This window comes from Syngnathus leptorhynchus, chromosome 12 (genome assembly GCF_054491065.1).
Source record: "Syngnathus leptorhynchus isolate UIUO chromosome 12, UIUO_Slep, whole genome shotgun sequence".
NCBI classification, from domain to species: domain Eukaryota; kingdom Metazoa; phylum Chordata; class Actinopteri; order Syngnathiformes; family Syngnathidae; genus Syngnathus; species Syngnathus leptorhynchus.
The window spans coordinates 888848-903685 of record NC_141206.1 but is presented as its reverse complement, the minus strand read 5'-3'; the positions used below and the strand labels follow the sequence as shown (position 1 = coordinate 903685).

The following is a 14838-nucleotide window of genomic DNA, read 5'->3' as shown; positions in this document are numbered from 1 at the left end:
ACTATACAGTGGATCCCCCTTTTCTTCGCTTAACCTATCCTCACAGATGCCCTCCTACTACTACCATGATGCAAAACAATGTTTAGGATTGATAACATACATATCCGTGGTCATGTATGACGCGTGCGTGCGTGTATAAGAAAAAAAACATGGTGCCCTTATTGGGGATTGATTATACTGCTGGCAGTAGATTTCTGCCAAATAATTGATTATTTAACTAATTAATAGTTAAGTATTTAATTAATTTGATTGTTAATTACCCCTTCTTTGCTATGTTTGTGTGTAAATTTATTTTGAATTATGATATTGTATGTAGGTTTAAAACCTCATGATTATTTGTCTTTTTGTTGATTCCAGCATTTCTACTTCACCGTACCTGACTTAAAAGAGCTCCCCAGAATACCAGAGAATGTGAGTGTTTTTCATCTTTTCTTTAACCATTGTTTGAAAAAGCCATTTGAGGTGGCCCCATCCCCTTCTGCAAAGTAGTAGACAGATACCCATAACCATAAGCATTGACTTATTCAAGGTTTTATCCATCCATCCATCCATCCATCCATCCATCCATCCATTCATCCATCCATCCATCCATCCATCCATCCATCCATCCATCCATCCATCCATCCATCCATCCATCCATCCATCCATCCATCCATCCATCCATCCATCCATCCATCCATCCATCCATCCATTTTCTATACATTTTGTCCCCACGGGGGTCACGGGTGTGCTGGAGCTTTTCCCAGAAGTATCAGGCAGTAGGCGTAGGACACCCGAAAATGGTTGCCAGAACTGGTTGCAGGGCACACAGACTAACAATCATCCACAATCACACCTAGAGGGACAATTTGGAGTGCTCAATCGGCCTACCAAGCATGTTTGGGGGACGTAGAAGCAAACTGGAGTGCCCGGAGAAAACCCACGCGGGCACGGGGAGAACATCCAAACTCCACACAGAGTTGAAATCGAACCCAGTTTAGGAATAAGGTGATGTGGACTGATGAAACTAAAATTGAATTATTTGGACATAACAAGGGGCGGTATACATGGAGGAAGAAGAACACAGCATTCCATGACAAACTTGCTATCCACAGTCAAATTTGGTGGTGGTTCCATCATGCTGTGGGGCTGTGTGGCCAGTGCAGGTACGAGCAATCTTGTTAAAGTTGAAGGTTGCATTGATTCAGCAGATTCTTGCAAACAATGTTCAAGAATCAGTGACAAAGTTGAAGTTGTGCAGGGGCTGGATACCTCAACAAGACAACAACCCCAAATACTGCTCAAGTTCTACTAAGGCATTCATCCAGAGGAACAAGTACAGTTTTGGAATGGGCATCTCAGTCCCCGGATATAAATATTATTGGAAATCCTGTGGTGTGCTTTAAAGCGGGCTGTCCATGCTCGGAAACCATCAAACCTGACTGAACTGTAGCTATTTTGTCAAGAAGAATGGTCAAAAATACCTTCAACCAGAATCCAGACACATATGTTGATGGAAATAAAAGTTTCAGCTTACAGAGGGCTCAGTATATAGACACCCCAAAAATCAAAGTGAAAAAATAATGTGGCAGGCTCGTCCATTTTGCCTAAATTCAATTTCTGCAATTCAAAGCTCTTTTCAATATCTTGTGTAGCCCCCACATGCTTGTATGACAACGTCGCGGCATGCTCCTAATGAGACGACGGATGGTTTCTTGTGGGATGTCCTCCCAGATCTGTCTAAGGGCATCAGTGAGCTCCTGCAAAGTCTAACGAGCAACCTGGCGGCGTCTGATGGACCGAAACATTATGTCCCAAAGGTGTTCTATCGGGTTTAGATCAGGTGATCGTGAGGGCCATTCAATTGTGTCAATTCCTTCATCCTCCAGATACTGTCTGCATACTCTTGCCACATGAGGCCGGGAATGTCGTGGATCAGGAGGAACCCAGGACCTACTGCACCAGCGTAGGGTCTGACCATGGGTGCAAGGATTTCATCCCGATACCTAATGGCAGTCAGACTCCCGTTCTCTAGCCTGTAGAGGTCCCTCCATGGAAATGCCTCCTCAGACCATCACTGACCCACCACCAAACCGGTCACGCTGAATGATGTTGCAGGCAGCATAGCGCTCTCCTTGGCTTCTCCAGACCCTTTCACGTCTATCACAGGTGCTCAGGGTAAACCTGCTCTCATCTGTGAAAAGCACAGGGCGCCAGTGGCAGACTTGCCAATTCTGGTGTTCTATGGCAAATGCCAATCGAGCTCCACGGTGCTGAGTAGTGAGCATAGGGCACACTACAGGGCGTCGTCCCCTGAGGCCCCCCTCGTGAAGTCTGTTTCTGACTGTTTGGGCAAAAACATTCACACCAGTAGCCTGCTGAAGGTCATTCTGTAGAGCTCGGGCAGTGCTCAACCTGTTCCTCCTTGCACAAAGCAGCGGATATCGGTCCTGCTGATGGGATAAGGACCGTCTATGGCCCTGTGCAGCTCTCCTAGAGTAACTGCCTGTCTCCTGGAATCTCCTCCATGCTCTGGAGATTGTACTGGGAGACACATTAAATCTTCTTGCAACAGCACACATGGATGTGTCATCCTGGAGGAGTTGGACAATCTGCGCAACTTCAGGAGGGTTAAGAAATCACCTCATGCTTCCAGTTGTGATAAGGACTCTTGCTAAGGCCAACACTTGTGGAAAATCAGTTGAAGAAGATCAAGAGGGAGGAGCTTGAAATGGCCTCCACCTGCAAAACCAGTCCTGTTTTGGGGATCATCTCGTTGTTGCCCCTCTAGTGTACCTGTTGTTAATTCCATCAACACCAATGCAGCTGGAAGTGATTAACAACCCCCTCTGCCACGTGCCTGATCAAAACCTTATCAGAAAAGTGTCATTGAATTCATGCCATACCCTGATATAAAAACTGTTCCTTTAATTTTTTTGAGCAGTGTATATATCAAATGACTATAACATAAATAACACGTTTATTGAACCATCCGTGTCACTCCAAATCATTAAATCCATCAAAATCTTCATCCTCTGTGTCACCTATAAACAAGTCCACTGACTCCGTAAGTAGATGTTGCACTGACGTCAGATTCATCGTCAGTTGCTGTTCCAATTGTTCCACAGGATTACCGTTTTGGCCCGAATATAAGATCATGTTTTTTTTGCATTGAAATAAGACTGAAAAAGTGGAGGTCATCTTTTATTCGGGGTCTAGACATTATACCCATTTTCACTTGTGCTCAGCGGTAAATTAAAGGTTGCTGGTATCAACTGAGTATGTTCCTATGTTCGTGTGCGTCTTTGACACAAAGTGAATTTCATTGTTACTACTGTCCACTGTTGTGCCGTTTGTCCGATCGCGGTTTGCTTCGTGTGTGCGCCGTTTGACTGACAGCTCCGGCGCGCTCATAATCGACGGAGTATGTTGCTGTGATCGTGTGCGTCTTTGACGCAAAGTAAGTATATGCATTTCATTGTTACTACTGTCCATTGTTGTGCCGTTTGTCCGATCGCGGTTTGCTTCGTGTGCGCGCCGTTTGATTGACAGATCCGGCTCGCTCATTATCGACTATGTTGCTGTGATCATGTGCGTCTTTGACACAAAATGCATTTCATTGTTACTACTGTCCACTGTTGTGCCGTTTGTCTGATCACGGTTAGCTTTGTGTGCGCGCTCCTTTAAGTTTGCCTCGCAACGTACGAGTAGCCGTTACGCGGCGGCACGGCTACTAACGGTCGCCAGCAAATGTATTTTGTTGTCTCGATTGATGACTTATGTTTGGTGTGTTGCCGAGAGTATTTCATTTGTCGTTATTATTATTTTTTGGCCAATAATTCAGTAAAGCAATCAAAACTGAACCAAGTCTTCCCTCCTGTGTTGACCGATACCCGGGAGCGAAAAGAGCATCACCATTCGAGCCAACCCCCTATACAGTCCTCAGGCTCCCCAACAAGAGCGGTAGCAGTTTGCATTATTTTATTGCAATGTTTTTCATTATTCACATTTGATTCAAGGCTACAGTTACAGTTAGACTTCACTTTGATGGTTAATGCAGTTATTGCAATTTTGTTGTTTTATCACAGTAGATCACCAAATGATTACCGAGCGCGTCACCGCTGCTGCTCACTGCTCCCCTTTCCCCCAGGGGATGGATCAAAATCACACGGGGATGGATTAAATGCAGAGGACAAATTTCACCACACCCAGATGCGTGTGTGACGATCATTGGGACTTTAACTTTAGATTGGTTTATTTACATTTCAAAAAACAGAAGCCATTCATTTACAAATGTGATTGCACTTCAGTTTACATATTTAAATGTTCAGATATTAAGATGTGATAGACAGTATTTGCATGATTTGAATGAGGCAAAATAACATGCTTTTTCTCTCGAATATATTGTTATAATCATTTCTTTCCGATGTACTGTAATTATTTTCTGTATAAAAATTAAATTTGGTGTTCAAAAAGTATTTTTTCAAACTTGAGTCTTGAAAAAAAGGGGGTCGTCTTATATTCGGGCCTATACGGTATATAACTATATATAAACTATATATCAAATAACTATAACATAAATAGTAACTTCATCAAACCATCCGTGTCACTCCAAATCATTAAATCCATCAAAATCTTCGTCCTTTGTGTCACTTATAAACTGCTCCGCTGACTCCGGAGAAGTATATGTGGCACTGATGTCAGACTCATCGTCAGTTGCAGTTCAAATTATTCCATAGGCCTAGAGCGCCCTCGTGCGGTTTCGTGTGAAAATAACGTGAAGTGATATACCGTAATTTTCGGACCATTAGTCGCCCCGGAGTATAAGTCGCACCACCCATAAAATGCACAACAACGTGAAAAAAAACATATATAAGTCGCTCCGGAGTATAAGTCGCACTTTTGGGGCAAATGTATTTGTCAAAATCCAACACCAAAAACAGACACGAACCAGCAACAACAAGCTAAACGATATGGTATGCTAACGTGACATACACAAACGAGAGGCTGAGAACGGGCCTAACGTAACATTCAGAGTTATTCAAATGATTATTACATAAATAACACGTTTATCAAACCATCTGTGTCACTCCAAATTATAAAATACATCGATCATCGATCGTGTAAACAATGCCGCATACGCGCGCTGTCGGACTCGTGATTTGTATGTCTAATTATTCCACAGACCCATATAACGATATATAAAGTATATTTCAAATAACTATCATATAGCAACAATATTACCAAACCACCTGTCACTCCAAATCATAAAATACATCGATCATCGATCGTGTAAACAATGCCACGAACGTGCGGCGTCGGACTCGTGATTTGCATGTCTAATTATTCCACAGACCCATATAACGATATACAAAGTATACTTCAAATAACTATCATATAGCAACAATATTACCAAACCATCTGTCACTCCAAATCATAAAATCCATCGATCATTGATCGTGTAAACAATGCCGCGTACGCGCGCCGTCGGACTCGTGATTTGCATGTCTAATTATTCCACAGACCCATATAACGATATATAAAGTATATTTCAAATAACTATCATATAGCAACAATATTACCAAACCATCTGTCACTCCAAATCATAAAATACATCGATCATCTATCGTGTAAACCAGGGGTGTCAAACTCATTTTGATTTGGGGGCCGCATACAGCTTAATCTGATCTCAAGGGGGCCAGACCAGTAAACTCATTGCAAAATTACATAGAAGTAACAATAAGTCCACTTTTTTCTTTGTATTAGTGCAAAGGAGAAGAAGTAAATGATAAAATTATTATATTAAATGAATTGTCCTTTTACTAAATATATTATGAACAACTTAAGAGTTTTTAAGAAAAGTATGTGCAATTTCAACAACACTTTTACTCAGTTTAACTTTTATTTAAGTGCATTATGCATGAAAACTGATCACAGTGATTGTACAATGACAAGCCCCGACTCTGTCCAGCGCTCCAACGACGGAGCGGAAAATGTCCTCAGCTGTTGTGGTGTCGGTCATAGGCACCAACTCGAGAAACTTCTCTGTGACAGTCAAAGTCTCGTCAACTCCACGAATGAATATGGCCAGTTGAGCGACGTCTGTAATATCAGTACTCTCATCAATTGCAAGAGAAAATGCCAGAAATGACTCCACTTTGCGTTTCAGTTGGCTGTCCAAATCTGTCGATAGTTCCGAAATCCTGTCTGCCACGGTATTTCTCGTCAAGCTAATATTGGCAAAAGCTTGTCTCTTCTCAGGACACACAATTTCGGCAGCCTTCAGCATGCAGTTTTTGACGAACTCCCCCTCACAGTACGGCTTTGATGCTAATGCTATTTGGCTAGCAATTAGATAGCTGGCTTTCACCGCAGCATCACTGGCCTCTCGGCTCCGGGTGAAAACAGATTGCTGTTTCTTCAGACTCACCAACATTTCATTTACCTTCTGTTTTCTCATTTCTCCGTGCAAGCGGTTGTATTTCTCATCATGCTGAGTTTCATAGTGGCGCCGAATATTGTATTCCTTAAGCACCGAAACTTGCTGCATGCACACCAGGCACACAGGTTTCCCATTCACCTCCGTGAAGATATAGGAAAAGGTCAATTTTTCCTGAAAAATCCGACACTGTGTCCACTTTTCTCTTTTTTGACGGTGACATTTCGCTGATGAGGGTGCCAGCGTCAACAGAAAAAGCGGGTAAAGGGATAGAACCAATCAGTGCTTCACTCTGCTGTTAGTTCCGCCGCAGCGCCCTAGGGGACAATATAGAACTGCAGATTTGAAAGAAAATGAAGGTCATTCTTTTTTTTTTTTAATAATGCAGATTTATCCCCCGGGCCAGACTGAACCCCTCGGCGGGCCGGTTCACCCTCGTTCAGTTTAGTTTGAAAATAACTATATTTCTTTTTCAGTTGTTTTTTTTTGTTTTGTTTATTTGTTTCATGAACTTGAATATTGTGCTTTTAAGTGTGAATTGCTTTATTTGTTTTTTCAGTGTATTAAAAATAATATGTGAGGTGATCAACTGTACTAGTAAGTAATGTGTTAATGATCAAGTAAATTTTTTTGAAAAAAAACCCACATATAAGTGTATATGAGTATAAGTCGCCCCCCCACCCAAACTATAGAAAAAAACGCAACTTATAGTCCGAAAATTACGGTACTAGTAAGTAAGTAATGTGTTAATGATCAAGAAAACTACTATGAACTATGAAAAAAAAATACAACTTATAGTTCGGAAAATACGGTATGTAAATAAATGTTCCCACATATAAAAATATATTGCTCCTAAAACAACAGTAGCATTATCATTGAGGAAATGGGTCTCTCACAAACAAAGTTGTGGGCGAACTTGCCCCTCATTGTCCATCTGAACATCATTATTGATGCGATCTTTCTCCAATTCTATAGTATTGGTCTCAAACTCAAGGCCCGGGAGCCAGATACGGCCTGCCACGTCATTTTATGCGGCCCGTTAAGACAAATTGTGCATCGACTTTGTCAATACTAAAATTGCAAATTGTCTTCACTTTTAAAAAATTGAAAAATTGCTCGAAATGTTTATTAGCATTCATCTTTTGAAAATATTTGAACAGTTTTTACTAGTCTCTGATTTTAAAGCTCGTTATTCATCAGTTTGTTTTGTAGCTATTATTGTTTATAATATTACGCTTTGACAGTCATAATGGCCCTCCGAAGGATACTATGAGTACAATGCGGCCCACGACAAAAATGACTTTGACACGTCTGCCATATAGCCATCACTAATGTTGACTGAAGTCGAACACAAATGATGGAAATTCCTAAAGGAGAAATAATTGATGGTCAAAAGATGCCAATTCATACTTGCCTGGTAATAAACGTTATCCCCCAATATAATTATGTATGTATTTATTTGAACAAATTTGTGTTCTACAGTGCAATGTAATTTATTTTTCACAACTAAATTAACTAACATGTTTTTGTTTGGCTGTTGCAGAGGAATCTTACAGAGTACTTTGTAGCAGTAGATGTCAATAACATGCTTCAACTCTACGCTAGCATGCTTTATGAACGTCGGATCCTCATCTGCTCTAGCACGCTAAGCACTGTAAGTAGAGTCCCCATCTTTTTGAAATTTTCTGATTTGCCTTCTGATTGTAGTTAATTTTTGGTAAATACATCTTAAATTACCTAATCACTAAACCTATTGAACCACTGCATTTTGAAAAATGACCATTTTCTCTCCGATACAACACGACACGATGGTGGTGTTTGGCATTCACGTCTTTATTATTCCTCGCTCATTCTCATCTCCACACCTGCGCTTCTTGGCGCGCTTCCTTATATTTACTTCCCGTTGCCACAAACAAGGTGAAAACAAACGTAAAGTGTCCACAGTACGTAAAAGAGAAAACGTCACTGCAGTACACACAAAATACGGCATAAGACACCGAACAAATAACATTGAAATATATAATAATAATAATATAAGAGCACAAATAACTCAACCCCCCCCCCCCCCCCCCTCCCACTTGCTCTCATCATCCCAAAACATTTTCACTGAATGCTTCCTCAGTTTCCAAAAAAACAACTTTGGAATTTGTTGATTCTAATCCTAGATACAGGTTTTGTTAATATGTCAGCAATCATGTTTTCTGATGGACAGTACACAATATCAATCTTTCCACAGTTAAGTGCTTCACAAATAAAGTGGAAATTAATCTCAATGTGTTTTGATCTCTGTCTATTCACTGGGTTCTTACTCAAAGCGATGGCTCCTTGATTGTCCCCGTAGATCTTTGTGCATCTGTATGTCGCATTGTCCATGCCATTTAACAATTGGGTTAAGTACATGCTTTCTTGAGTGGTAGTCGCTAAAGCAATGTATTCGGCTTCACAAGTCGAAAGAGCCACTGTCAGTTGTTTCTTTTATTTCCAGGATATTGCAGGTCCATGTTTGGCCTTGTCAAAACAGTAGCCTGTTGTGCTGCGTCTATCTTCCACTGACGATGCCCAATCGGCGTCACTGAAAGCCACTAGATGTAATCCTTCGGAATTTTTCTTGAAAATTAATTTATAATCCAATGTACCTTTTAGGTATCTTAAAACATGTTTGGCAGCCACTAGGTTGTTAGCTTTTGGGTTAGCCAATGTTTGTGACAATTTGCTCACAATCCATCTGATATCTGGTCTTGTGCAAGTCATGGCATAAATTAGGCTGCCTACAATTTCCTAGTACTCTTTAGGATTGTCAACCTCTTTTCTGTCCCTTTCTTCATCCAAGTCTAATTTTGCTTCACACGGTGTGTACCTTGGTTTACACTCTGACATTCCGAATCTTTCAAGCATCTTTAGAATGTATCTTTTCTGGCTCATTCTGATTTTCTCATCCTCTTGTTCAAACTGGATGCCCAGGAAATGTGATATTTTTCCTAGATCTTTCATGATAAACCTGTATTTCATGGTGTCTTTGAATCGATTGAGTAAAAGAGTGTTGCTTGCTGCAATGATTAGGTCGTCCACGCAAATGATGACAATGACCAGATCATTTTCCACCTCTTTTCGATATACACTGTGATCTGAGAGATTTCTCACAAAATTGTCTTGTTCTAAGTTGTCATTCAGAAGTTTGTACCAGTTTCTCCCAGACTGTTTGTGACCATAGAGGGATTTCTTCAGCTTATACACTAACTTTGTATCTTTCTGTGTCTCTTCAAAACCCTTTGGTTGCTCCAAAAAAACTTCTTCCTCTATTGGCGCATGTAAATATCCTGTCTTTACATCCATTTGACGGACAATGAGTTTGTTTTGAACATTTATTTGCATCAACGCCCGTATTGACGTGAGGTTTGCTGTTGGAGCAAACGTCTCGTGATAGTCTATGCCTTCTGTTTGATTGTAACCTTTGGCTACATATCTAGCTTGATACACCTTTCCTATTCTAGCATTTTCATTTAAGGCATATACCCATTTCCCCCCTATTGTGGTTTTACCTTTGGGTAAAGAGACCCGTTCAAATGTTTCATTTTCTTGAAATAGGATTTCTTCTTTGATTGCTTGCATCCATTTGGTTGCCTCATCAGACCTCAGGGCTTCACTGTAGGTCTGGGGAATCCCACATATGGCTCTATCACAATAATCAATGTTGGTATTGACTATATTGTTATCTCGGCTGTGTGTTACATAATCTCTAAGTATTTTGTCCTCTTCCTTTTCCTTCTTGGATAGCAGTGATACTCAGTGTCTACATCAGTCTGGTTCTCGTGTTGCACTTATGCCTCATTATTCAAGATTCAAGAATTTTTATTCGCCATGTTTGAGCGTGCCAAACAAGGAATTTGACATCACAGTCTCTGTTCAAAATTTAGGTGACTAACAACACTCAGGACATGTGAAAATGACAAATGACAAATATTCTCAGCCATCCCCTGATCTTAAACTCCCAGGAGGGCAAGGTAAAACTCAAAACTCCAACTAGGGAAAATGAGAAACCTTGAGAAGAGACCACAGATGGGAGGGTCCCTCTTCCAGGATGACCAGGTTGCAATGGATGCCGAGAAGACACATCGTACAAACAGTGTACAAAAAGGAGTGGAGAGCAGGATGTTATTGCACAGCAATGACTCTCAGACTCTAAGAGTGGTGTGAGTTCATCAGAGCAACAGCCTGGGGGAAGAAGCTGTGTCTGCTGGTTTTGACGAACAGGGCTCTATAACGCCGTCCGGAGGGGAGTAGTTCAAACAGAGTGGGTGAAAAGGGTCTGTAGAGATGTTTCTTGCACGTTTCCTGGTCCTGGACAGGTACAAGTCTTGGATAGATGGGAGGTTGATTCCAATGATCTTTTCTGCAGTCCTGATTGTCCGTTGCAGTCTGTACTTGTCTTGTTTGGAGGCCGATTCAAACCAGACAGTGATGGAGGTGCAGAGGACAGACTGGATGATGGCAGTGTAGAAGGTCTTCAGCAGCTCCCGCGGCAGGTTGAACTTCTTGAGCTGTTTCAGGAAGTACAGCCTCTGTTGGGCCTTCTTCCGGACAGAGTCAATGTCGCCGGTCCATTTCAGGTCCCGAGAGATTGTAGTTCCCAGGAACTTGAAGGTGTCTGTGGAGAGAATAGCATTACTGCGGATAGTGAGGGGTGAAAGTGGTGAAGGGTCTCGCCTGAAGTCCACTCATCTCCACGGTCTTGAGCAGGTTCAGCTCCAGGTGATTTTGGCTGCACCCGTGGACCAGCTGCTCCACCTTCTGTCTGTACGCAGTCTCATCACCATCCCGGATCAGTCCGATGAGAGTGGTGTCGTCTGCATACTTCAGGAGCTTCACAGGAGAGTCACCTGAGGAGAAATCATTGGTGTAGAGAGACAAGAGCAGTGGGTAGAGGATGCACCCCTGAGGGGCGCCAGTATTGGTGGTCCTGGTATCAGATGTGATTCTCCCCAGCCTCACATGCTGTCTCCTGTTGATCAGGAAGCTGGTGATCCACTGACAGGTGGAGGCAGGCACCGCGAGCTGGATGAGCTTCTGTTGGAGGATGTCAGGAGCGATGGTGTTGAACGCCGAGCTGAAATCCACAAATTGGATCCTGGCGTACGTTCCTGGGGTGTCCAGGTGATGCAGGTTGTAGTGCAGTCCCATGTTGGCCGCATCATCCACCGACCTGTTTGCCCGGTAGCCAAACAAGAGGGGGTCAAGCGGGGGGCCCGTGACATGCTTCAGGTGGTTCAGCACCAATCTCTCGAAAGATTTCATGACCACAGATGTCAGAGCGACAGGTCTGTAGTCATTCAATCCTGTGATGGCGAGCTTCTTGGCCACTGCAACGATGGTGGAGCTCTTGAAGCACGAGGGCACCTCACACAGCTCCAGGGAACGGTTGAAAATCCGTGCAAAGGTGGGTGCCAGCTGCTCAGCACAGACTTTCAAGCAGGAGGGTGACAGGCCATCTGGGCCCGGTGCCTTCCTGATCTTTTGTCTCCGGAACATCTGGTACACTTCCTCCTCGCGGATCTGGAGTGCCTCTGATCTTACCGCGTCGTGCTACAAGTACAGCAGGCAGGTTCTGCTCAACATCGGCGAAAGCGAGTTTTGCGGCGTTCTGAACTTTGAGACAGAGACATTAAAGGCACTCGAACTACTCCGCCGGAGTCGTCTGCTACTCCTTCCCCAGATAGAAAGCGTCGGAAGCGGTGTGCGAGGAGGCAGAAGAGGGGCAAGCGTGGAGGCGTCCGGGCCAGGCTAGCGGCAAACACAACTCGCCCGGCCATGCCTTCCATTCTTCTGGCGAACGTTCAGTCGCTGGACAACAAAATAGATTACATTCGACTGCTGAGATCTACGAACCGGACAGTGACTAACTGCTGTGTGCTCGTGTTCACTGAGACTTGGTTAAATGTCAACATTCCGGACTCTGCTGTGCAACTGGAGCAGCTAGCGTGCTATCGAGTGGACCGGGCCATTGTAAAAGGGGGAAAATCACGTGGAGGAGGAATCTGTGTCTACATCCGAGACGAATGGTGCCGGGACTCTGTAGTTGTACGCAGACACTGCTCGCTACTGGCGGAGTTTGTGATCAATAAGTGCCGTCCTTTTTACCTGCCGAGGGAATTTACTGCGATTCTGCTTGTCGTGGTCTACATCCCGCCTTCCAACGTTGGAAGCGACAGGATCACGGCCCGTAGTGAACTGTACGAGGCTGTCAGTGATCAGCAGACGGCGCACCCTGACGGTTTCACCATCTTCGCTGGGGAGATTTAAATCATGCTGACCTGAAAGTCTGTCTTTCCAAAACTTCACCAGCATGTTAATTTTCCAACACGTGGTGACAGCTTCCTGGACCTGGTCTACACTGCACATAAAGGAGCTTTCAAGGCCACCACCCTCCCCCACATTGGACTTTCTGACCACATCACTGTTATGCTTATGCCCGCGTACAGACAAAGAGTGAGAGCTTCCAGGCCGGTTCGCGAGCGGGTAAGAGTGTGACCTGAGGGGGGCTCTGATGCTCTTCGAGACTGCTTTGGCACTACAGACTGGGAAATGTTTAAGCAGGCAGCCACTTGCAACAATCAGACGGACAGTGAGGAGTATACTGACTCTGTGACCTCTTACATCGCGAAGTGCATTGATGATGTGACTCTCACAAAATACATCGTCACTCGGGCTAACTGGAAGCCATGGCTGGCAGGGGCTGTCCTCGGGCTGCTGAGGGCCAGAGACAAAGCCTATAGGGCTGGGGATGAAGCGGGCGTGAGATCGGCTAGGGCGAACCGGGGCATCAAGGAAGCGAAAAAAGCATTGTCTTCCAAGATTACTGTCCACTTAGAAAACAGCAGGGATGCTCGGAGCCTGTGGGAGGGCATTTAGACCATCATGGACTCCAAGCCCGCGCCACAGAGCTGTGAGGGCGACGTCCCTCTGCTCAACGAACTGAACCGCTTCTTTGCTCGCTTCGACGCTCAGAACAGCACTTGCCCGCTGAAGACCCCTCCCCCTCCGAACGAGCAGCCCCTGTGCCTCTCTGCTGTTAGCGTGAGGAGGACGCTTCCCGCTATCAACACCCGTAAGGCGGCGGGCCCGGACAACATCCCGGATCGAGCACTGAAAGACTGCGCTGAGGAGCTGATGGATGTCTTCACGGATATCTTTAACATTTCCCTGCAGCAGGCCATCGTCCCGTCATGTTTCAAGGCTGCCACCATCATACCTGTGCCGAAAAATCCTACTCCTTCCTGCTTCAATGACTACCGCCCTGTGGCACTGACATCCATCGTCATGAAGTGCTTTGAGCGGCTTGTCATGGCGACGTCAGATCTGTTCTTCCCCCCACCATAGACCCTTTCCAGTTTGCGTACCGAGCCAATCGGTCCTCTGAGGATGCCGTCTGCTCTGCCCTCCACTCTGCCCTCACCCACCTGGAGAACAGAGACTCGTATGTGAGATTGCTGTTTGTGAACTTCAGTTCTGCATTCAACACCATTGTTCCACAGCGTCTCATCTGCAAACTCGACAAGCTGGGCCTCAGTACCTACCTTTGCAACTGGTTACTGGACTTCCTCTGTCGGAGACCTCAGGTTGTGCGTGTTGGCGACAATGTCTCCAGCAGCATCACGCTGAGCACGGGGGCCCCTCAAGGCTACGGGCTTAGTCCGTTGCTCTTCACCCTGCTGACGCATGACTGCACTGCGACCTACAGCAGCAACAGCGTGCTGAAATATGCCGACGACACGACTGTGGTGGGTCTCATCACCGGGGGCGACGAGACTCAATACAGGTCGGAGATCGACCTTCTGGCCACGTGGTGCAGGGACAACAACCTCCAGCTGAACGTCAGCAAGACCAAGGAGATTGTTGTTGACTTCCGGAAGGGTCACACCCAACACCTGCCGCTGACCATCGACGGTGCTGTGGTGGAGAGAGTAAGCAGCACCAGATTCCTGGGGGTGCACATCAGTGAGGACCTCTCCTGGACCACCAACGCTGCGTCGCTGGCGAAGAAAGCTCAGCGCCGCCTGTACTTTCTGCGGAAACTCAGGCGAGCAAGTGCTCCTCCTGCCATCATGACCACATTCTACCGTGGCACTATGAGAGCGTCCACTCCAGTTGTATCGCTGTGTGGGGTGGTGGCTGCACTGAATACAACATGAAGGCCCTGCAGCGCATAGTGAACACAGCTAATACGCTCATTGGGGCTTCACTCCCCTCCCTGAAGGACATTTACACCACCTCTCCCGCAAGGCGACGACCGCGATTGTGTGTGATGTGAGTCACCCCGCTCACACTTTGTTTGATCTTCTGCCCTCTGGGAAGAGGTACAGATGCCTGTGCTCCCGTACCACCAGACTCACCAACAGCTACTCCAAGCTGTCAGGATCCTGAAT

General features: G+C 44.9%; 1 protein-coding gene across 1 annotated transcript in view; it reads left to right on the top strand.

Annotated features, from left to right (window-relative positions):
- Positions 1–14838, top strand: part of dennd1a (DENN/MADD domain containing 1A) — an 86584-nt gene that overhangs the window by 24095 nt on the left and 47651 nt on the right. Inside the window, exons 8-9 of the mRNA XM_085926763.1 lie at positions 358–411; positions 7962–8072. Of these exons, the coding sequence (XP_085782889.1) occupies positions 358–411; positions 7962–8072 (165 nt within the window). The remainder of the gene's footprint in view (positions 1–357; positions 412–7961; positions 8073–14838) is intronic.